General features: G+C 42.6%; 1 protein-coding gene across 2 annotated transcripts in view; it reads right to left on the bottom strand.

Moving 5' to 3' along the window:
• LOC106583709 (protein phosphatase 1 regulatory subunit 1A) overlaps window positions 1–23,943 on the bottom strand; it is a 66,368-nt gene extending 42,425 nt beyond the window's left edge. For both annotated transcript variants that reach the window (XM_014168229.2, XM_014168231.2), the window contains exon 1: window positions 23,586–23,943. In XM_014168229.2, coding sequence (XP_014023704.1) covers window positions 23,586–23,666 — 81 coding nt within the window. In that variant the 5' untranslated portion in view covers window positions 23,667–23,943. The remainder of the gene's footprint in view (window positions 1–23,585) is intronic.
• Window positions 23,944–25,029: the final 1,086 nt, after the last annotated feature.

The following is a 25,029-nucleotide window of genomic DNA, read 5'->3' on the forward strand; positions in this document are numbered from 1 at the left end:
CCCCCCCTCCCCGAGCTCCTAGGGTGGTACGCGATGTGGAGTTTAGCTTTGACTCCCAGGAGTTTCCACAGTTCGGTCATTACAGCTGCCGAAAAGTGGGTTCCTCTGTCGCTGTCCACGGGTTTCTCCTGGCAGGCCGAAACGACTGAAAACGTGGTTTAGCAAAAGAACGGCAGTGGTTTCCGCTGTGTCATTGGTCGCCGGCAGGCACTCCACCCACTTTGTGAATGCGCAAGTCACTGTGAGGAGGTACTTGTTGCCTCTGGCCGACCTGGCAACTGGGCCGACCCAGTCGATCTGGATCGAGCTCCAGGGGTAAGACACACCCTTGCGTTGCAGGGGTGCTCTGTGAAGTGGCTTGGTGGGTTGAAACTGGCAGCAAACTAGACACCCCCTCACGTATCGTGCCACATCTTGTTCCATGTGAGGCCAGTGGGCCACCTGTCGCAATGTTTCACATGTAGCCTTGACCCCCCTATGGCCTCCACATGGCTCGTCGTGGGCATGAGCTATCATTATCCCCCTCTGTGTTTTAGGAACCACCCACCTTCGAGCGGTGTCGGTTTCTGAAACATACACCAATAGGTCATCTACAAGTGTGAGGTGCTGTTTAGTTGCGTACAGCGAACGCAAGTCGTGTGAACCTGCCAAAGCCAGTTTGGACACTGGGTGGTTGACAGGATCCGACAGGAATGCCATCAAAGTGGCGAGGGACTCATCTTGGTGTTGCATTGCGACCAGGTCGCCATTCATGAATGAATGCGTTAGCAACACATTATGTTCGTGCGAAGACGTTTTCCGTGGTGCTACATGGCTACGCGTTACCGCAGACACCATAGCTTCCTCAGTGGGTTTCTCGTCTCGAGCATCAAACACCCAAGGGGTGCCGTGAATTGCACCAGATTTCGCCATGCTGTCAGCATGGTCGTTGCCAAGTTTGTCACGACCAGGTGATTTGGAGTGTCCCTTGACTTTCTTCCAATACACCTGTATGTCGTGTTTGGTGATGAGGTCATCACAAGCTAGAATGAGCTCTTTGTTTTTCACCTCTTTACCACTTGAAGTAGTCATGTGCTTTTGTTTCCAAAACGGCAAGTGGCATAAGAAGGTGAGTCTCGCGTAGTTTGAGTCGGTGCAGATCGCCAGTTCTGCCAATTCGTGTTTTACCGCTGTTTGCAGGGTGATCAGCACGCCAGCCACTTCTGCAAACTGGTTGGTCTTGTTGCCAAGCTGAAATTGAAGTGGTTTGCACGGAATGTCGTTGTGCCATACCAATCCCACCCCAGCTTGCAAGTGGTCTAGATGGCGGTAAGAACAGCCATCTACAAATGCCATCGGCATGTCGAGACACACGTTCTCTTCGAAATAGTGATGGTTCGAAGGCAATGGCGGAGCGATGTCACGCGGGGGTGGTCCGGAGTCGGTTTCATCGTCACCACAGTGTTGACACACCGCCAAAGCACTGCCCAAAGGCAGGTTTTTTGCTTTTGCGTAGTTGATTACTACATCATGGCTCTGCAGCGTCATGAGCCAAGCCGCTATCCTGCTGTTGTGTACAGCACCCTCACGGATTCGTTGGCTTTTCAGAAAAGTCACAGGCTGGTGACATGTTTCTATGATCACCTTTTGTCCGCCGACATAACTGGTGAAGTGTTTGATTGCCCAGACTGTCGACAGCAGCGCTTTTTCGCAGTCTGAGTATTTGTGTTCGGCGGGGTTGAGTGTTTTGCTCGCGTAAGCAACCACACGTTTGTCTTGGTCGTATTTTTGGTACAACCCAGCGCTAAGGCAGTGCTCCGAGAAACCGACTTCCAAAAAGAATGTCTTGTCTTTGTTGGGGTATACCAGGCAGGGTGCCTCGCAAAGCAGGTTTTTCAAGGAAGCCACCGCTTCGTTGTGAGTGGCATCCCAAACGAATGGGGTGTCTTTCTGAAGAAGGTGAGTCAACGGTTTTGACAAGTCGGCGTAGTTTTCGATGAATTGACGGGAGTAATTACATACTCCCAAGAAGCTGCGCACCTCGTGAAGGTTTGTAGGTGTTTTGATGTTGCGGACTGCTTGGATTCTGTTAGACTGTGGCAGGATGCCCTCGGCACCCACCAGAAGCCCAACGTAGTTTACCTTGGTCCTGCACCATTGTCCTTTCATGATGGCCAACTTAGCCCCTGCAGTCCCGAGTTGGGTGAGAACGTGGTCCATTTCATTGAGGTGATGTGACCAAGTCTCACTTCTCATGAGAACGTCGTCCACGTAAATTATCGTCCCCCTAGAGGCTGCGTCTGGCAGCGCCTTGTGCAGGAAGATGTTGAACTCTGAGGGGGAGTTCGCATACCCGAATGGGCAACGATTGAACGTGAAGAGCTTGTTCGAGAAAGAGAAAGCCAACTTGTGTTGTTCACGCGGGTCGACTGTCATGGTCCAGAAACCATTTGCCACGTCGACGGTGGAGAAGTACTTGGCGTTTGCCACCTTTGGCAACTCTTGGTCGAGCTGTGTCATTGGCCAACGAGACAACGGAACCAGTTTGTTGAGTTGTCTATAGTCAATGGTAAGACGCCATTTACCCGTTGGTTTCAGAACGGGCCACACGGGAGCGCTGTACGTACTGTTACATTCCCTGATTATCCGTTTAGCTAATAAGGAATCGATAATCTCTTGTACTGCTGCGTATGCTGCGAGCGGGATTTTGTATTGTCTAACAAACGTAGGAGTTGCTCCGGGTGGCGTAGGAATACGCACCACATGGATACCCGTAACCCCGCAATCCAGCGAGTCTGTCGACCAGATCTCACTGTGTTTATTAACCTCTATGGGCTAGGTGGGACGCGTCCCACCTACTCAACAGCCAGTTGAATCCTGTGGCGCGTTATTCAAATACCTTAGATATGATATTACTTCAATTAAAAAAAATATGACTATTTTACACCATTTTAAAGATAAGACTCTCGTTAATCTAACCACACTGTCCGATTTCAAAAAGGCTTTACAACGAAAGCAAAACATTAGATTATGTCAGCAGAGTACCCAGCCAGAAATAATCAGACACCCATTTTTCAAGCTAGCATATAATGTCACATAAACCCAAACCACAGCTAAATGTAGCACTAACCTTTGATGATCTTCATCAGATGACAACCCTAGGACATTATGTTATACAATACATGCATGTTTTGTTCAATCAAGTTCATATTTATATCAAAAAACAGCTTTTTACATTAGCATGTGACTAGCATGTGACTAGCATTCCCACCGAACACTGCCGGTGAATTTACTAAATTACTCACGATAAACGTTCACAAAAAGCACAACAATTATTTTAAGAATTATAGATACAGAACTCCTCTATGCACTCGATATGTCCGATTTTAAAATAGCTTTTCGGTGAAAGCACATTTTGCAATATTCTAAGTAGATAGCCCGGCATCACAGGGATAGCTATTTAGACACCCGGCAAGTTTAGCCTTCACCAAAATCCCATTTACTATAACAAAAATGGTCTTACCTTTCCTGTTCTTCGTCAGAATGCACTCCCAGGACTGCTACTTCAATAAGAAATGTTGGTTTGGTCCAATCCATCGTTATATCCGAATAGCGGCGTTTTGTTCGTGCATTCTAGACACTATCCGAAATGGTAAATAACGGTCGCGTACATGGCGCATTTCGTGACAAAAAAAATCGAAATATTCCATTACCGTACTTCGAAGCATGTCAACCGCTGTTTAAAATCAATTTTTATGCCATTATTCTCGTAAAAAAGCGATAATATTCCGACCGGGAATCTGCAATTAGCTAAACAGCCGAAGGAAAATACTGCACGGGGTCGAATCGGGCACGCGCCTAATTCCATTGTCCTCTGATGGGCCACTTGGAAAAGGCGATAATGTGTTTCAGCCTGAGGCTGCCTCGTCATTGTTCAGGTTTTTCCCAGGCTCTGAGAGCCTATTGGAGCCCTAGGAAATGTCACGTTACAGCTAAGATCCTGACTCTTCAATACACAGAAGCAATAACAACAACACCTTGTCAGACAGGCCACTTCCTGCATGAAACCGTCTCAGGTTTTTGCCTGCCATAGGAGTTCTGTTATACTCACAGACACCATTCAAACAGTTTTAGAAACTTTAGGGTGTTTTCTATCCAAAGCCAATAATTATATGCATATTCTAGTTACTGGGCAGGAGTAGTAACCAGATTAAATCGGGTACGTTTTTTATCCGGATGTGAAAATACTGCCCGGGCTATCTACTTAGAATATTGCAAAATGTGCTTTCACCAAAAAGCTATTTTAAAATCGGACATATCGAGTGCATAGAGGAGTTCTGTATCTATAATTCTTAAAATAATTGTTATGCTTTTTGTGAACGTTTATCGTGAGTAATTTAGTAAATTGTTAGTAAATTCCACGGAAGTTTGCGGGGGGTATGCTAGTTCTGAACGTCACATGCTAATGTAAAAAGCTGTTTTTTGATATAAATATGAACTTGATTGAACAAAACATGCATGTATTGTATAACATAATGTCCTAGGTGTGTCATCTGATGAAGATCATCAAAGGTTAGTGCTGCATTTAGCTGTCTTCTGGGTTTTTGTGACATTATATGCTAGCTTGAAAAATGGGTGTGTGATTATTTCTGGCTGGGTACTCTGCTGACATAATCTAATGTTTTGCTTTCGCTGTAAAGCCTTTTTGAAATCGGACAGTGTGGTTAGATAAAGGAGAGTCTTGTCTTTAAAATGCTGTGAAATAGTCATATGTTTGAAAAATTGAAGTTTTTGTATTTTTGAGGAATTTGTAATTCGCGCCACGCCTATCATTGGATATTGGAGCAGGTGTTCCGCTAGCGGAACGTCTAGATGTAAGAGGTTAAATGAATTAAGCAATGAATCAAGCAATTATTAACTCATTAACCTGGGGCACCATGGGAACATTATTTTGATTGAGTTTCTATTTCCCAAATTAACTCAAAGGATATCAGAATATCGATTTTACAACAGTCGCTAAATTAATCAACCTCTTGTCTCATGTCTGAACGTCGCATAATCCGGGAATCTGCACGCACCCGGGTCCCACCAATGAGTTTACCACACCAATCTTAGTTGATTATTTATTTACTAGCAAGCTAAAACGATGATAAAAATACACATACACAAAACACAGTCTAGCTATTGATTAGGACTTAGTATAACGGGCCAACACATTATGGCACGTGTTACCCAAAATGGGGATTTAAAAGAGAGAGAAACCAAGAAAGTACACGAGAGAAATATACATTTGGGTTCATTTGTCAGCCATGCTTATTTAAACCTAGCCTTGCCCCGAACTGCCGCTCTTATGGGTCAGAATATAATGATGTAATTACGTGTTGGAGGTCTCAGGTGGGAAGCTCCGCGTGGGTCGTTTAGGCTTCTCAATGACGCACTTCTCCGGCGCAACTCTCTGGTTGTCCTCACGATGTCAGTGTCCTTCTTGGCTTAGTGGTCTGATCCCTCTCCCTTGATCTGAAAGGGGTCTTCTGAGGACAGACAACTCTGTAGCTCAGAGTTCACAGCTTCGGACTCGAACGGTGTAGATACCACGATTCAATGGAGAGTGGAGGCTGGGTGGTTCGGCTTGAATTCACCCGCTTAGACACAGCTACTCGTCCGTAGCTCGTGTAGAAAAAGATTTCTTTGTCTTCAACCTTGTGTTTCGTTTTGGGGTTCGTTGACTTTGTTAGACCTTCGCTGCAGCTTGGGGTCAATTAGTCTCCTATGTTAATTCTTCACTCTCCTGTCTTATAACCTCGGGTCAGAAGTGGGCGTAACCGCCTTTAGGGCAATTCTCTGGGCGGACCAAGTTAAGGGGCAAGGCCTAGATTTGACTAAAAATCCTATTTTAGACACTACCTTCACATCTCATCTTTACCAAAACATTCTCTTTGATTTGGATATTTTCCACACAACTTACAATGTATAAACATCAGGCATATACTGGGAAAACTCTTAAAGGTACAATGTTTTCATAATGTCATCTCTTAACCTTTAATAACAATACAAAAGTTACATACATTTTCATATTCCACCTCTCGTCATGACCACCATTGTGGCTGACGGAAACCATTGTTCCAAAGTCCCTTTATTGCATGTTTAATGTTCTGAGGCCAGTTCTCCATTGTGAGGACAAAGGAATTTCTCTGTGGCCTAAGGTTTATTATGGGCGTGAGGGGTCATAAAACCCCCACATCTTCAGACCCCTAGATCTCTCCTCCTCTGTTGCTGGTTTGGGAGATAATCTGTAGGGTGGTCTCCTGTACCCTGACCTGATCAGGACAGTCATGACAATACAATACCTCAATACCATACCTTAATCACATTAATTTGAATAGAACAAAATTGATGAGATATGCGGAGAACTGTGGTTTGAAACAAATGGTTAATGATACTACTAGATCATCAATTAAGTTGGGTCATCGTTCAGACACATGCATTGATCTGATTTTCTGTAATATACCATCGCAATGCTTAAAAGCCAGATCAATGCCAGTGGGCTGGACAGACCATAATATTGTGACCATAACCATGAACACCAAGGTTCCAAAGAAACCCCCTAGGATTGTGGTCAAGAGAAATTTTAAAACATTTAATTATGAGCTATTTCTAAATGATTTGGCTGCTGTACCCTGGGAGCTGATTTATCTAGAGGATGATTTAAATCACGCTACAGAATGTTTTATGGCTTTGCTCATTGAGGTTATGGACCATCATGCCCCTATAAGAAAGAGTACAGTTGGTGCTCGTCCATCTCCATGGATTGATGATGAACTGGGTGAGGCTTTTTCTCAAAGAAATATGTTAAAAGTCTTAGCAGCCAAATCAAAATCAGAAATTGATGAACAGAATTATAGAACATTGCGTAATTATGCAGTTAAATTGAATCGAAGGAAAAAAAAGTTATTTTTCAACAATGCTTTTATTGATTGTAAAAATGATTCTAAAAATGTATGGAATACAGTTAAGGGTTTACTTGGTACATCTATCTCATCATGCCCATCTAGTGTGGAGGTTGACGGGAGAATAATAACAAAACCAGTTGATATTGCCAATCATTTTGCAGATTTTTTCACAAAGAAAATTAATTTACTGAGCAACAATGTAAACATACATTCTTCCAAACAAGCTATTGTCCAATGGATTGATTATCATATTATGAGCAACAAGATCTGCTCTTTTAGTCTGCAAACGGTGTCAGTGGAGGAGGTGTTAAACCTTTTGAAGTCATTACCTGATGGGAAATCTACAGGTTATGATCTTATGGACAATTTTTAGCTTCGCGGTGCTGCTCCCCAGATTGCAGTTCCACTGAGATACATATTTAATTGGTCACTGGAAAAGGGGATGTTTGCAAATGTATGGAAGCATGCTAAACTTTGTCCTATTCCAAAAGACTGCAAAGAACCCGCTACTCCTGCCAATAGTCGACCAATTAGTCTACTCCCTACACTCAGTAAGATATTGGAGGGTATTGTGAGTAGACAAATATGGGAGTACATGGAAAATAATGATTTGATTACAGCCAATCAGCATGCTTATCGCAAAAATCATTCCACTACCACTGCACTGGTTGACATGACTGACCAGTGGCTCAATGCTATGGATAATGGCAAGTTTGTGGGGGTACTATTTTTAGATTTCAGTGCAGCATTTGATTTAGTGGATCATGAGATAATTTTGACAAAATTAATGCATTATGGTTTTAAGGAGGTAGCATTGAATTGGGTACAGTCATATTTAACTGACAGGAAACAGTCCACCTATATCAATGGTTCATTTTCTTCCCCTCATGTGTTAAACTGTGGAATACCGCAGGGCAGCTGCCTTGGGCCACTTCTTTATTTAATTTATACCAACGACCTTTCCTATGCCCTAGCTGAAACTCAAGCTACTATATTTGCAGATGATACTACAATTTATGCAGCAGGACAATCGGTCCAACAGGTACAGCAAGCTTTACAAGGAGATTTGGAGAATATTAGGGAGTGGGTTTGCCAGAATAAACTTGTTTTAAACACCAAGAAAACCAAAGTTATGTTGGTCTGTTCCATTAGGAAAAGGCCAAAACAGCATGGGATACAATTAAGTATGGGAGGAGTACAAATTGAAGAAGTGGCAGAAACCAAACTATTAGGAGTGCAGCTAGACAGCTGCTTATCATGGTCATCTCAAATAACTAATCTATGTAAAAAAATTATTAAAACAGCATGCATAATCAGAAGGATAGCTAAATATTTACCAGGAAAAATTCTTAAGCAAATAACACAAGCTTTAATTGAGAGTCAAGTGAACTACTGTTCTGTGGTCTGGGGAAATGCATCATCAAGTGAAGTTAGGAGGCTGCAGATTGCACAGAACAAAGCAGCAAGGATTGTTTTACGGTGGAGATATGGTTTTTCTGTTGCAGTCATACGCAATGTTCTTGGTTGGTCATCAATCGACAAGATAATTGAAAAAAACATGCTTATTTTATTTCATAATATACATCATTTAAAACGGCCAAGTTCTATTCACAACGGTAATCAGTTGGTAAGAGACAGACATTCCGTAAATACTAGGAATAGATTGTCCACCATCTATGCGTTACCCAGACAGAAAAGAGAAATAGGCAAAAGAACATTTCGATTTAGAGCAATAAAGAAATGGAATAAATTAACTGAGCAAATCAGAAACCTTTCAATATATAAATTTAAACATTATTTTAAAACAATTTAAATATAATACACAGAAATGTTGTGGGATTACAGTAGATGAAGAATTCATATTTTTTAGATTGATTACTTATTGGTTTATTACGTTAGTATATTATGTATGTTTGTAATAGTGCGTTATATGTGAAATTGTGTTCGTATATAAATTGTATTTTAATATTTAAGGACTCTTGGAAGATTAGTCCAAATGGGGACTAAAAGAGATCCAAATAAAATCAAATCAAAATACCATACCATATCTTACCATACTATATCATACCATACCATAATACCATAACGTATCTTACCATACCCTACCCAACCTCTCTAGGGGGTGTGGGACGCTACCGTCACACCTGGCCAACATCCAGTGAAATTGCAGGGCGCCAAATTCAAAAACAGAAATACTTATTATAAAAATTAATAAAACATACAAGTGTTATACATCGGTTTAAAGATTAACTTCTTGTTAATCCAACCACGGTGTCAGATTTCAAAAAGTCTTTACGGCGAAAGCATACCATGCGATTATCTGAGAACAGCGCCCAGCAGACAAATCATTACAAACAGTTACCAGCCAAGTAGAGGAGTTATACAAGTCAGAAATAGTGATAAAATTAATAATTTACCTTTGATGATCTTCATATGGTTACACTCTTAAGACTCCCATTTACTCAGTTCGTAGAAACATGTAAAACAATGTTTATAATCAATCCTCAGGTTGTTTTTAGTCATAATAATCAATAACATTTCAACCGGACAAAAGCTTTGTCAATATAAAAGGAAAACAAGAAAGGTGTGATCTCGGTCGTGCGCATGAAAAACCTCTAGGACACTGAATGGTCCACTCATTCAGTAGTCTTACTCCCTCATTTTTCAGAATAAAAGCCTGAAACAATTTCTAAAGACTGTTGACATCTAGTGGAAGCCATAGGAAGTGCAATTTGAGTCCTAAGTCAATGGATACTGTAATGGCATTCAATAGAAAACTAGAAAATAAAAAGAAATCCCGTTCCTGGATGGATTTTTCTCAGGTTTTCGCCTGCCATATCAGTTCTGTTATACTCACAGACGTTATTTTAACAGTTTTGGAAACTTTAGAGTGTTTTCTATCCAAATCTATGCATATCCTAGCTTCTGGGCCTGAGTAGCAGGCAGTTTACTTCGGGCACGCTTTTCATCCGGAGGTGAAAATAGTGTCCCCTACCCTAGTGAAGTTAAAGCATACCATACCATAACTTAATACCATACCTTAGTCCTGGTAACCCCAGGGGGTGCACATTTTGGTTGTTGCCCTAGCACTACACAGCTGATTCAAATAATCAACTCATCATCAAAATTTGATTATTTGAGTCAGCTGTGAAGTGCTAGTGCAAAAATCTAAACATGCACCTAGGGGGGCCTCAGGACCGAGTTTGGGAAACGCTGTATTAATACCATACCAAGCCCTCGTAGCTGCTCTCATTGACTCCCACCCACACACACACACACACACACACACACACACACACACACACACACACACACACACACACACACACACACACACACACACACACACACACACACACACACACACACACACCACTGCCCCCAGAGCCTTAATCCATCCCATTTTCCTTTCAGCTCCTTCTCCTTCACATTCAACACTGCATAACTCACAAATTGAGAAGAAAAGAGAGAAAGCCATAGATTCTGTTATTGTTGCTTCTGTAAAAGAAGTGTCAAATATGAAGAGATTCCAGCTCTTCTGATGGATCGAGCAGAGAAACAACAGAATTAATTGAACGGGCTGATTCACATGGAACACCATACTCCTCTCTCGGATTCATACGCAATATTGCTCCCAGTATAACAAAAGACGATCCATCTATGTCCTGACGTTTTTTATCTATTGTTCCCATATTGCATCAAATCAAATCAAATAAAACGTTATTTGTCACAAGCGCTGAATACAACAGGTGTAGGTAGACCTTACAGTGAAATGTTTACTTACAAGTCCTTAACCAAAAATGCTGTTTTAAGAAAAAATTGGGTTAAGAAAGTATTTACAAAAATAAACTGAAGTTAAAAAAAGACAAAAAAGGAAGAAAAAAATCGAAAAAATAACAAATTATTAAAAGAGCAACAATAATATAACAGTATCGAGGCAATATACAGGGGGTACCGGTACAGAGTCAATGTGCTGGGGTTAGTCAAGGTAATTGAGGTAGTATGTACATATAGGTAAAGGTAAAGTGTCTATGCATAGATAATAACCAGAGAGTAGCAGCAGCGTAAAAATTGAGGTGGGGGGTCAATACAAATAGTCCAGGTAGCCATTTGACTAGCTGTTCAGGAGTCTTATGGCTTGAGGGTAGAAGCTGTTAAGAAGCCTTTTTGACCTAGACTTGACGCTCCGGTACCGCTTGCCGCCCGTTAGCAGAGAGAACAGTCTATGACTAGGGTGGCTGGAGTCTTTGGCAATTTTTAGGGCCTTGCTCTGACACCACCTGATATAGAGGTGCGAAATGGCAGGAAGCTTGGCCCCAATGATCTACTGGGCTGTACGCACTACCCTCTGTAGTGCCTTGTGGACAGAGTTCGATCAGTTGCCATATCAGGCGGTGATGCAACCAGTCAGGATGTTCTCGATGGTGCAGCTGCAGAACGTTTTGAGGACCCATGCCAAATCTTTTCGGTCTCCTGAGGGAGAATAGCTTTTATCGTACCCTCTTCACAACTGTCTTGGTGTGTTTGGACCGTGATAGTTTGTTGGTGATGTGGACACCAAGGAACTTGAAGCTCTCAACTAGGTCCACTACAGCACTGTCGATGAGAATGGGGGCATGCCCGACCCTCCTTTTCCTGTAGTCCACGATCATCTCCTTTGTCTTGATCATGTTGAGGGAGAGGTTGTTATCCTGGCACCACACTGCCAGGTCTCTGACCTCCTCCATATAGGACATCTCATTGTTTCGGTGATCAGGCCTACCACTGTTGTGTCATCAGCAAACTTAATGATGGTGTTGGAGTTGTGCTTGGACATGCAGTCATGGGTGAACAGAGAGTACAGGATGGGACTGAGGAAGTCCAGGATCCAGCTACAGAGGGAGGTGTTCAGTCACAGGGTCCTTAGCTTAATGATGAGCTTTGAGGGCACTTTGGTGTTGAACGCTGTGCTGTAGTCAATGAATAGCATTCTCACGTAGGTGTTCCTTTTGTCCAGGTGGGAAAGGGCTGTGTGGAGTACAATAGAGATTGCGTCATCTGTGGATCTGTTGGGGCGGTATGAAAATTGAGGTGGGTCTAGGGTTTCTGGGATAATGGTGTTTATGTGAGCCATGACCAGCCTTTCAAAGCACTTCATGCCTACAGACATGAGTGCTACGGGTCAGTAGTCATTTAGGCTTGAAACATGTTGGTATTACAGGCTCGGTCAGGGACAGGTTGAAGACATTTGCCAGTTGGCCAGCGCATGCTTGGAGTACACGTCCTGGTAATCTGTCTGGCCCTGCGGCCTTGTGAATGTTGACCTGTTTAAAGGTCTTACTCACATCATCTACAAAGCGTGTGATAACACAGTCGTCCGGAGAAGCTGGTGCTCTCATGCATGCTTCAGTGTTGCTTGCCTCGAAGCGACCTTAGAAGTAATTTAGCTTGTCTGGTGGGCATGTGTCACTGGGCAGCTCGCTGCTGTGCATCCCTTTGTAGTCAATAATAGTTTGCAAGCCCTGCCATATCCGAGCTTGTGTAGTAAGATTCAATCTTAGTCCTGTATTGATGCTTTGCCTGTTTGATGGTTCGTTGGAGGGCATAGCGGGATTTCTTATAAGCTTCCAGGTTAGAGTCCCGCTCCTTGAAAGCGGCAACTCTACCCTTTAGCTCAGTGCGGATGTTGCCTGTAAACCATAGCTTCTGTTTGGGGTATGTACATACGATCACTGTGGAGACGACATCATCGATGCACTTATTGATGAAGCCATTGACTGATGTGGTGCACTCCTCAATGGCATCAGAAGAATCCCGGAAGATATTCCAGTCTGTGCTAGCAAAACAGTCCTGTAGCTTAGCATCTGCGTCATCTGACCACTTCCGTATTGAGCGAGTCACTGGTACTTCCTGCTTTAGTTTTTGCTTGTAAGGCGGAATCAGGAGAATAGAGTTAGAGTCAAATTTGCCAAATGGAGGTGGAGGGAGAGCTTTGTATGCGTCTCTGTGTGTGGAGTAAAGGTGGTCTAGAGTTTTCTTTCCTCTGGTTGCACATGTAACATGCTGGTAGAATGAGGTAACGCGGATTTAAGTTTCCCTGCATTAAAGTCACTGGCCACTAGGAGCGTCGCCTCTGGATGAGCGTTTTCTTGATTGCTTATGGCCTTATACAGCTCGTTGAGTGCGGTCTTAGTGCCGGCATCGGTTTGTGTGGTAAATAGAAAGCTATGAAAAATATAGATGATAACTCTTTGGTAAATAATGTGGTTTACAGCTTATCATGAGATACTCTATCTCAGATGAGCAAAACCTCAAGACTTCATTAATATTAGATTTCGTGCACCAGCTGTTATAGACAAATAGACATAAACCGCCACCCCTTGTCTTACCGGAGGCAGCTGTTCTATCTTGCTGATGCATTGAAAACCCAGCCAGATGTATGTTATCCATGTCGTCGTTCACCCACGACTCTGTGAAACATAAGATATTACATCAGAGCTCATCCATTTTATTATCCAATGATTGCAAGTTGGCTTATAGGACTGATGGTATAGGCGGATTACCGACACGCCGTCGGATCCTCACAAGGCACCCTGACCTACATCCCCAATATCTCTGTCTCTTCTTCATGCAAATGAGCCTTGTCCAGTGTCTGAAGTAAATCCTTCACGTCCGACTCATTAAAGAAAAATCTTTGTCCAGTATGAGGTGAGTAATCGCTGTCCTGATATCCAGAAGCTCTTTTCGGTCATAAGAGATGGTGGCAGAAACATTATGTACAAAATAAGTTACAAAAAAACACACACAATAGCAGAATTGGTTAGTAGCCCATAAAACGGCAGCCATCTCCTCCGGGGCCATTAGTGACATACAAGACAGGTATTGTACAGACAGGGGTCTTTCCACATCCATCACATAATCTATATATAGACCTGTCCTTATAACAGCAATCCTGTTCAACTTTGAACTATCAGAATTATTCATGGTCTTTTGAGCAGTGAGACATCCAATTCCCAATATAGGGAACTTCCTTTGGCCAGAGGAGTATAGGCCTGTATAAGGAATATGCTTCCATTTAGAATGCCAGCCTGAGTTGTTTTCCTGCCTCAATCTGCTTTTCTACCATGACTTATGTCTTAATTCTTCTTCTATATGATGCTTAGTGGTGTTGTACAACAGAAGAGTAGCAGAGAGCTGGTTTAGTAGCAGGTACAGTATAATAAACGTACATTAGCCTATAATTAAATCTCATGCAGTTATGGATACTGTTCAAACTCATAGAAACAATTGAAGCTGAATCAGGAAGGAAGTAATTCAGAGGACAAGGGATACACCACTACAACTACTCTCCTTCCTTCTGGTGTCTGTGTAGGTCAGTGGTGGCTGGTAACCTAAAACATTAAGGAGGACGATGGATGGAATAACCTAACGGGAGGACAATGTTATTAACTTCTTCGTGGCTCCTTTTTTCTCAATTTCCGCCTGACTGACTTGCCCAAAGTAAATTGCCTGTTGCTCAGGCCCTGTAGAAATGTTAAAATAATGTATGAGACTATAACACAATAGATATTGATTTGAAATTTGATATGGTAGGAGGAAATTCAAAGAAAAACCAACAGGAATTTCTTTTTTTTGAGAGACCATGCTCTTACAATGGAAAGTATAGAAGCGTTCTGAATTTTAGCTCCCAGGATGCAATTCCTGTGGCGTACACAGGGTGTCAGCAGTCTATGTTCAAGGTTTCAGGCTTGTAACTTCCAAAAGGAATAAGAAATATGAGTTTTAGTACAGGGACAGTGTCTTGGAAATTCATGTTTGGGTGCGAAATGAAGACAAGACGCACCTGCTAAAATTGGTTTCCTATTGAACATACTTCTTTCCGTAAGAAATAAAATAGTTTGATTACATTTTAGGGAATCTGAGGAGTAAATAGAAACATATTTTGACTTGTTGAAACAAAGCTTAGTGCTAGATTTTTGGATTCCTTTCTCTGCATGTTGAACGAGTGGATTACTCAAATTGATGGCTCCAACGGAACAGACTTTTTGGGATATAAAGAAGGATTTTATCTAACAAAACGACACTACATGTTATAGCTGGAACACTTTGGATGACAAATCAGAGGAAGATTTTCAAAAAGTAAGCGATTAAAATGTAATCGCTATTTGTGAATTTTTGAAACCTGTGCCGGTGGAAAAATATTTTGATGTGGGGCGCCATCCTCAAACAATCGCATGGCATGCCTTCGCTGTAATGGTTACTGTAAACTGGACAGTGCAGTTAGATTAACAAGAGTTTAAGCTTTCAACCGATATAAGACACTTGTATGAACCTAAATGTTTAATATCCATCATTTTATGATTATTTATTTGAATTGCGCGCCCTCCAGTTTCACCGAACGTTGTCCCACTAGCGGGACGCCTAGCCCAAACTTAAGGAGAGGACAAGGATATACAGCTACTGGCAGATACTCCACTATTACTACTGTTGTTGACCTTTATTCCTATCTGTACAGATAGGAAGAAAAAAACCCATTAAACTACTATATTTTCTGTATCCTGGAATGAACAAGAATCATAATGTGCTGGGCACCAGGAAGTGCAGTTGTAATGCAATTTCAGTCATAGGAGATATAGATATATCCATTTTAGTCTAAAAGTAATAAGGTGATTATGAAATACAGTGCTGACTTCTCTCAGTATTACAGTAGCTAAGAATAGAACCGGCCTAGAGCGTGGACTTATTTCAGTTACAGTAATCTCAGGCATGTATTCAAACAGATGTGCTTTCAGAACCTTTTTTAAATCTAGGACAGATGAGGTGTGTGACAGCCAAAACATTATCTCTGTACTGCCTCTCAGAAATGTCCTCTCAGAAGCACTAGGAATTAACAGTGTTGACCAAGTGAAGGACAAATATATGTCTAGACAGCTTATACAAGATGTTAAATCAAACCTACCCAAGTACATCATGGAGTTACATGACCTTGAAATGCCATGATTCCTCATGTTAACTAACTAGGGACAGAAGGGTTTTATTATGCACAGAGAAGCTCTTATCTAAAGGATTGCGGTTGCTCAAATTCAAGAGAAAGGGAATGTCTCAGAAATTGATACACTGTCATTCTAACACTGTGGGGAAAGAGATTAGGGAAGTATTAATTAGAACCACATTATGATGTCATACAAGGAACTCAGCGTTTGTTTTGAAACATGTAGAAGTACATTCCAAAACAAATGCTTCGTTCCTTGAAACTGATTACAGTTGTTAGTCAGCAGCATATCATAATATCTGAGATGTATCTACAAAATGAAGTACAGAATGCAACTGTCTTGGCACACTGTGGTGTCTAACACAAGTATAAAGCATTAATATCTGTACATGGATGAGTGTACTTCCTGAGCGGGAGGTCCACTGCATCCCCCAGGACCGCATCCCCCAGGACTCTACCACCCAAGGACTCCATCACCCAGGACTCCAGCCCTAGGACTCCGTCCCCCAGGACTCCAACCCCCAGGACCATCCCCCAGGACTACAATAGCCAGGACTCCATCCCCCAGTACTCCTTCCCCCAGAGAGAAAGTTTTATGGACAGTGAATGCTGCTTCTCTCCAGAGCCTGATCTACACACTATGAGGTGTCCAGGCACAACAGGGAGTACTGAGGCATGGAGGAAGGCCTGTGATACCAACACAGGCACACTGAGACACTATGATGCCATTGCTGTTCTATGACAAATTCCTGAAAATACTGAAACACCAGTGTTGGGGAAGCTACTGAAAATATAGTTTATCAAGCTACCAATTACTTGACAGTGGAATAAGTTAAGCGACACTAAAGCTGCCCTTAAGAAAAATAGTTTACCTAACTCAAATTACTTTGAAAAAGAACATGCAAACTACTTCGTGAAAAATAATACAAATCACAAGAACAGATAACTTTGGGGTCAGATGTTAACAAAATGTGTAATTTAGCCTATTAAACCCCAAAACTATGTTTCACGTCAGAATTAATCTGGTCTGATGCTAATAAAGAAAATAAATCCTTACCTATTTCAACTGTATTTTATTTTTGCAAAAAAAAGTAGTCTGTACCCACTGGGCACAGACGTCAATTCAACGTCTCCTTCACATTGGTTCAACGTAATTTCATTGAAATGATGTGGAAACAATGTTGATTCAACCAGTGTGTGTCCAGTGGATCATTCCAGTAGTTGGCTACACTGCTACACAACAACAAAAAAGCATTTAACTAACACTGTGAAACACTGAAACATTACAACACAGAAATGTTGAAACACAAACCACTTAAATCACCTAAGCACTGAAACACCTAAGCACTGAAACACCTAAGCACTGAAACACCTAAGCATTGAAACACTGAAACTGACACTGAAACAAAGTGCTACCCCACACTGGAATAGTGAGACACTGAAAAACTTTAACAATGAAATACACAAAAATACTTAAACACCCAAACAAGGAAACGCTGAAGCATATTAGTTGGCCTCTTGTTGTCAGCCCCACACTGAAATACTGTGATGCCCACACCACGTCAGTCAGCCCCGCACTGAAATACTGTGATGCCCACACCACGTCAGTCAGCCCCACACTGAAATACTGTGATGCCCACACCACGTGATAGGCTCTGTGATGCCCACACCACGTCAGTCAGCCAGCTCTGATAGGCTCTGTGATGCCCACACCACGTCAGTCAGCCAGCTCTGATAGGCTCTGTGATGCCAGTCAGCCAGCTCTGCTCTGATAGGCTCTGTGGTCGACTACACCATGTCAGCCAAGCCATGCAGGTCTCAGCATCTCAGGATTCTTAAGAGTGTCATCTCTGAGTGGCACCCAGCCAAGTCTCTCTCTGCAGGGCGGCTGAGAGCTACATGATTAGTGCTCAAGGCTGTCTGACTCTAACAGAGGGAGAAGGAGATTTCCACAACCTATATCATTACAGTAGAGGTAACTGTAGGACAGTTATGCACGGGCAAAATAACACACACACACAAACACACAACCTTACACATACAGCACCAAAGATTGTTCGATCAGATGTTTCACTTCCTCCTCAGTAATTAGTGCCTATTGATATCGTAACAAGAGGACAGTGTGATTCATGGTTCACTTCCTCCTCAGTAATTAGTGCCTATTGATATCGTAACAAGAGGACCGCGTGATTCATGGTTCACTTCCTCCTCAGTAATTAGTGCCTATTGATATCGTAACAAGAGGACAGCGTGATTCATGGTTCACTTCCTCCTCAGTAATTAGTGCCTATTGATATCGTAACAAGAGGACAGCGTGATTCATGGTTCACTTCCTCCTCAGTAATTAGTGCCTATTGATATCGTAACAAGAGGACAGTGTGATTCATGGTTCACTTCCTCCTCAGTAATTAGTGCCTATTGATATCGTAACAAGAGGACAGTGTGATTCATGGTTCACTTCCTCCTCAGTAATTAGTGCCTATTGATATCGTAACAAGAGGACAGTGTGATTCATGGTTCACTTCCTCCTCAGTAATTAAATGTAAATAGCGATTCTATACCAGCTAAATTAACAATCTCATTAATTGACACCCATTGCTCACATTACAGCTCGCAGAGAGCTGATCCCACTCTCAGGACATCAGACAGAGATATAGCCAGAGGCTGTCCACACTCTCAGTACATCATACAGAGATATAGCCAGGGGCTGTCCACACTCTCAGGACATCAGACAGAGATATAGCCAGAGGCTGTCCACACTCTCAGTACATCAGACTGAGATATAGCCAGAGGCTGTCCATACTCTCAGTACATCAGACAGAGATATAGCCAGAGGCTGTCCACACTCTCAGGACATCAGACTGAGATATAGCCAGAGGCTGTCCACACTCTCAGGACATCAGACAGAGATATAGCCAGAGGCTGTCCATACTCTCAGTACATCAGGCTGAGATATAGCCAGAGGCTGACCATACTCTCAGTACATCAGACAGATATATAGCCAGAGGCTGTCCACACTCTCAGGACATCAGACAGAGATATAGCCAGAGGCTGACCCCTCTCTCAGTACAACAGGCTGAGATATAGCCAGAGGCTGTCCACACTCTCAGGACATCAGACAGAGATATAGCCAGAGGCTGACCACTCTCTCAGCACATCAGACTGAGATATAGCCAGAGGCTGACCATTCTCTCAGCACATCAGGCTGAGATCTAGCCAGAGGCTGTCCACACTCTCAGGACATCAGACAGAGATATAGCCAGAGGCTGTCCACACTCTCAGTACAACAGGCTGAGATATAGCCAGAGACTGACCCCACTGTGATCCCTGAGCAACACCTGTCTCTCATCACGCACTCTCTCTCACACACACACACACACACACACACACACACACACACACACACACACACACACACACACACACACACACACACACACACACACACACACACACACACACACACTTAACCTAAAGTTACATACAAATAAATCACGGGTAGAAGGGCAGTGCACCAGAATTGTCAAAAAGTCAAATGTCAAATGAAGATTGGACAAATGAAGAGTCCCCTCCCATGACCATAACCCTAATGATTTATAACAGTATTATTAAACTATTCCAACACTCCTAATTAATCTACTAAAACCAACAAAAAAAATAAGTTTAAAGTGAGAAGTAGGCATTGGTCTGAAGAAAAAGATAGAAAATTCACATGAGCGCCACAATGTCTACTCTGGGATGTGGCTCTACCAAGGTTTTCCAGCACACAGCTTTGACCTGCTACGGTAGCTATGTTGGTCTATTATTATTAAACCATTATATTTGTAGGAAGGAACTCACTCAATCTGTGTACTGTTCAAACTTGTCATTACAAACTCATTTAAATCTAGGTTATGGGACCTAGTGTCACGCCCTGACCATAGAGAGCCTTTTATTCTCTATGTTGGTTAGGTCGGGATGTGACTAGAGTGGGTAATCTAGTGTGTTTATTTCTAGGTTGGTCTGGTATGGTTCCCAATCAGAGGCAGCCATTTATCGTTGTCTCTGATTGGGGATCATATTTAGGCAGCCATTTCCCCATTGTGGGATCTTGTTTTGAGTTAGTGCATGTAGCACCTCTGATGTTACGGTTAGTTGTTTGTTTCCTTTTGTTTTGTAAGTTTCACTAAATAAAATATGTGGAACTCAGAGCACGCTGTGCCTTGGTCCGTCTCTCCACGCAATCGTGACACCTAGAAAAAGCATTTTGTTTTATTTACATTCAGCACTGACTTTAGAGCCAATAGTGACCTCTACAGTGATAGAAAATCTGTCTTCCAGTTTGAAAAGGCTTGGTCAACTGATGGAGCAATGGAATACAACACTGTATCTGTGGAATACAACACTGTGTATGTGGAATACAACACTGTGTCTGTGGAATACAACACTGTATCTGTGGAATACAACACTGTATCTGTGGAATACAACACTGTGTATGTGGAATACAACACTGTGTCTGTGGAATACAACACTGTATCTGTGGAATACAACACTGTATCTGTGGAATACAACACTGTGTCTGTGGAATACAAACACTGTGTATGTGGAATACAACACTGTGTCTGTGGAATACAACACTGTATCTGTGGAATACAACACTGTATCTGTGGAATACAACACTGTATCTGTGGAATACAACACTGTGTCTGTGGAATACAACCCTGTGTCTGTGGAATACAACACTGTGTCTGTGGAATACAACACTGTGTCTGTGGAATACAACACTTTATCTGCATGCACATGAATATGTATATATATTTTTTGATATCATCTACCTTGATGGCCTGAGTTCTGTCATTGAGATAATTATGAAACCATCGGGAAGTCTACAAACGTGGAAGCACAATTCATTCTATCATCTAAGGCATTTGCAATATAATTTACAACAAGCACGGTAGCCATAGTAGTACTATGTTTAGGTCTGAATCCGGATTGATTAATATTAAGAACACCATTTACTGATAGATAATAACGAAGCTGTTTGTTGACAAATGATTATAGGATTTTTGCAAGACAAGGGAGCCTGGAAAGGGGTGGATAAACAACACTTAGGCTTCTACTTCCAGGGTATACATACTATATACATTTTACGGACACAGTATATTTTATATTGGTTAACTTGTTGTTTTAGTCCCACCCTTCAACTCCACTCAACCCCTCCCATCTATCTCTGAACACCATCCAGTTTGGATTTCTGTTTGCCATATATTTTTCAGCTGTGCTGTGATGTTTCACAAAACTTCTGAACTTTTCTATTGTCATAGTTTCTACAGATTGTAAATCAAAGATCAAATGTTTTGCTATTATATTATATTGCATTATATTATTGATCGATTGACTATGACTTTTCAAATCACCCAGCGGACAGTAAATGTTACAATTCTTCAGCCGATCCTGAACCTGCTACCAAAAACATGCTACTGTACATGTGGACAACATTCTATTGGTTGCAAGAATTCTGTATAATAATTGAAATAGAAAAGTTTTGAATCCGCCTTCATTTTGTGTATCAGTTCATAAACCATGTGCCCTGGAACCGGTACATCGAAGATCTCTTCCTAACTATTATATGACTTATAAGGCACAGCTGTCCATTTTTTGGTCCTTAAATGAAAAGGGTATACTTCTTTATTTATCACAATTTTCTTTCATCAATTTTGGTCTTTAATGCAGGGCCGACAGACAAGTTCTCCCCTTTCCACTTGCCTCTACCATTTTTACAATCACCCAACCTCAACCCAAATGAGATGATTTGGGATGGGTTGGACTGCAGAGTGAAGGAAAAGCAGTCACCAATTGCTCAGCATATGTGGGATCTCCTTCAAGACTGTTGGAAAAGCATTCCAGGTGAAGCTGGTTGAGAGAATGCCAAGAGTGTTCAAAGCTGTCATCAAGGCAAAGGGTGGCTACTTTGAAGAATCTCAAATATAAAATATATTTTGATTTGCTTAACACTTTTTTGGATACTACATGATTCCATATGTGTTATTTCATAGTTTTGATATCTTCACTATTATTCTACAATGCAGAAAATAGTACAAATAAGAAAAACCCTTGAATGAGTAGGTGTGTCCAAACTTTTGACTAGTTCTGTAAGTCTAATGGTCACCTTATGGACGTTGTATCCTTGTTTTTATCCGATGAGTAGATTTTGAGTTACGTAGGTTTGGGTAAAAAATTGTCTGATGACCCCTTATGCTGACAGCCCTGTAAACAATCCAGTATAGTGGTTCTCGGTAACGGCTGGACGGATCATGACGAAAGGCGGGGAGAGTGTTGTGTACATCACCATTGGTGTCTTGTTGGCCTACATATGATGGTAAGGAGATTTTAATTTAACATTGAGCTTTAAATAAAATAAAATAAAATAAAATGTTATTTGTCACCTGCGCCGAATACAACAGGTGTAGACCTTACAGTGAAATGCCTACTTACAAGGCGTTAACCAGCAATGCAGCTTTAAGAAAAATAAGAGTAAAAATAATATTTACTAACTAAAGTAAAAAATAAATAAATAAATAACAATAAAATAACAATAACAACCCTGTATACAGGGGGTACCGGTACAAACACAGTGTGCAGGGGTACAGGTTAGTCGAGGGAATTGAGGTAATATGTACATGTAGGTAGGGGTAAAGTGACTATGCATAGATTATAAACAGTGAGTAGCAGCAGCGTAAAAACAATTATAATCATTTAATAAAACGGAAGGAGGAGTCAATGCAAATAACCAATTTAACAGTCGCGCCAACTATTGAGATTCCCACTCTGCTCTGTAAGGGCTATAACCTCCCCGTGTCATAACTAATTGATCCCGACACACCGAATGCTCTCAGAACGGACACTATTGAGAGACTATGAGGTCCTGTGCCATAACCGCCTGCGACCCACTAGCCTAGCCGCATTTCCAGCCTGTGACCCACTAGCCTAGCCCCATTTCCAGCCTGCGACCCACTAGCCTAGCCGCATTTCCAGCCTGCGACCCACTAGCTAAGCCCCATTTCCAGCCTGCGACCCACTAGCCTAGCCGCATTTCCAGCCTGCGACCCACTAGCCTAGCCGCATTTCCAGCCTGCGACCCACTAGCCTAGCCTCATTTCCAGCCTGCGACCCACTAGCCTAGCCGCATTTCCAGCCTGCGACCCACTAGCCTAGCCCCATTTCCAGCCTGCGACCCACTAGCCTAGCCGCATTTCCAGCCTGCGACCCACTAGCCTAGCCGCATTTCCAGCCTGCGACCCACTAGCCTAGCCCCATTTCCAGCCTGCGACCCACTAGCCTAGCCGCATTTCCAGCCTGCGACCCACTAGCCTAGCCCCATTTCCAGCCTGCGACCCACTAGCCTAGCCGCATTTCCAGCCTGCGACCCACTAGCCTAGCCCCATTTCCACCCTGCGACCCACTAGCCTAGCCCCATTTTCAGCCTGCGACCCACTAGCCTAGCCCCATTTCCAGCCTGCGACCCACTAGCCTAGCCCCATTTCCAGCCTGCGACCCCCTAGCCTAGCCCCATTTCCAGCCTGCCCCTATGTCTTTTCAGATTGAAGTCTGGCTGCGATCGCACCGGTAAAACTGTAACTCATTGATCCTGTAAGTAACACCTAGGAAAGCTAGGTCCTGTATGATCACCCCCACTGCCTCCTCACCTGTTCAGCAGCCTCTGGGTCCAGGTGTGAGTCCAGGAGAGGCATGGTGAACTGGATCTTCCTGGGGCTGCCTGTCTCCATGGTCCTGCTGGTGGTAGAGTAGTAGTAGTAGAGTAGAAGCTGCACAGATCACTATCGAGCACTTTCTCTCTCTGTGTCTCTCTATCTCCTCACACCTGTCCCCTTCTTTTACCCCCTTTCTCTCTCTCTCCCTGTCCTTTCGATGCTGTACTCTTTCAGTCTTTCTTTCTTTTCCAGCTCTACTATTCCTGTGTTCCTCTGTTCCTCTGCCCGGTCTCCTTTCAGTTCTGTACTAGAGAGGGAAGCAAGGGCATACTGCGCTCTGAAGACCTCTCTCTCCAGCTCTCTCTCTCTCTCTCTCTCTCTCTCTCTCTCTCTCTCTCTCATTCGCTGAGTATGCCTCCCTCTCGCATTTGACCCCGCCCCCTCTCCGCTCTCTCTCGTTCTATTGGCTGGTCTTGCACTGGGACTTAACTGCAGAGCCAAACCAAGCCGGAGGCTGAGGCTCTCCTAACTCCTACAAGCAGCCAAATACATCACACCAACACGCTCAGAAAAAATATTTTAGTAATGGTGGATTTTTTTAAAAGTCAAACACCTACACACACACGGCACAACACACCTACACACACACCTACACACACACATACAGATGTACACAACACATACACTACATAACATATTGATGGGTACTGAACATAACACAGCGGACGTCCCTTTCATCTTCAGACATATAATATTGACCTGTATTTATTAACATTTACAGACAAGCCACGAGACAGAGATATGTTCAGTCGTCATAAGATCATGATATGTCATGTCAGAAAATATATGATATCAAGACATCATGGTCATTTATGATAATGGGTTTCTGTACAGCACTTTGAGATATCAGCTGATGTAAGAAGGGCTATATAAATACATTTGATTTGATTTGATTTGATAAGCTCATGATGAATCAGGTCCAATCAGATATGATATCATGATGTCATTGTCAGTCATGATAAGATGAAGCCGTGACAGATAGATGCTCTGCTGTATTCATTATGATGTCCTGTAACATAGCGTCCACTCTGATCAGGTATATCCTGTAACATAGCCTCCACTCTTAGATCAGGGATGTCCTGTAACATAGCCTCCACTCTGATCAGGTATGTCCTGTAACATAGCCTCCACTCTTAGATCAGGGATGTCCTGTAACATAGCCTCCACTCTGATCAGGTATATCCTGTAACATAGCCTCCACTCTGATCAGGTATGTCCTGTAACATAGCCTCCACTCTGATCAGGTATGTCCTGTAACATAGCCTCCACTCTGATCAGGGATGTCCTGTAACATAGCCTCCACTCTGATCAGGGATGTCTTGTAACATAGCCTCCACTCTGATCAGGGATGTCCTGTAACATAGCCTCCACTCTGATC

This window comes from Salmo salar, chromosome ssa22 (assembly GCF_905237065.1).
Source record: "Salmo salar chromosome ssa22, Ssal_v3.1, whole genome shotgun sequence".
Taxonomy (NCBI): Eukaryota; Metazoa; Chordata; class Actinopteri; order Salmoniformes; family Salmonidae; genus Salmo; species Salmo salar.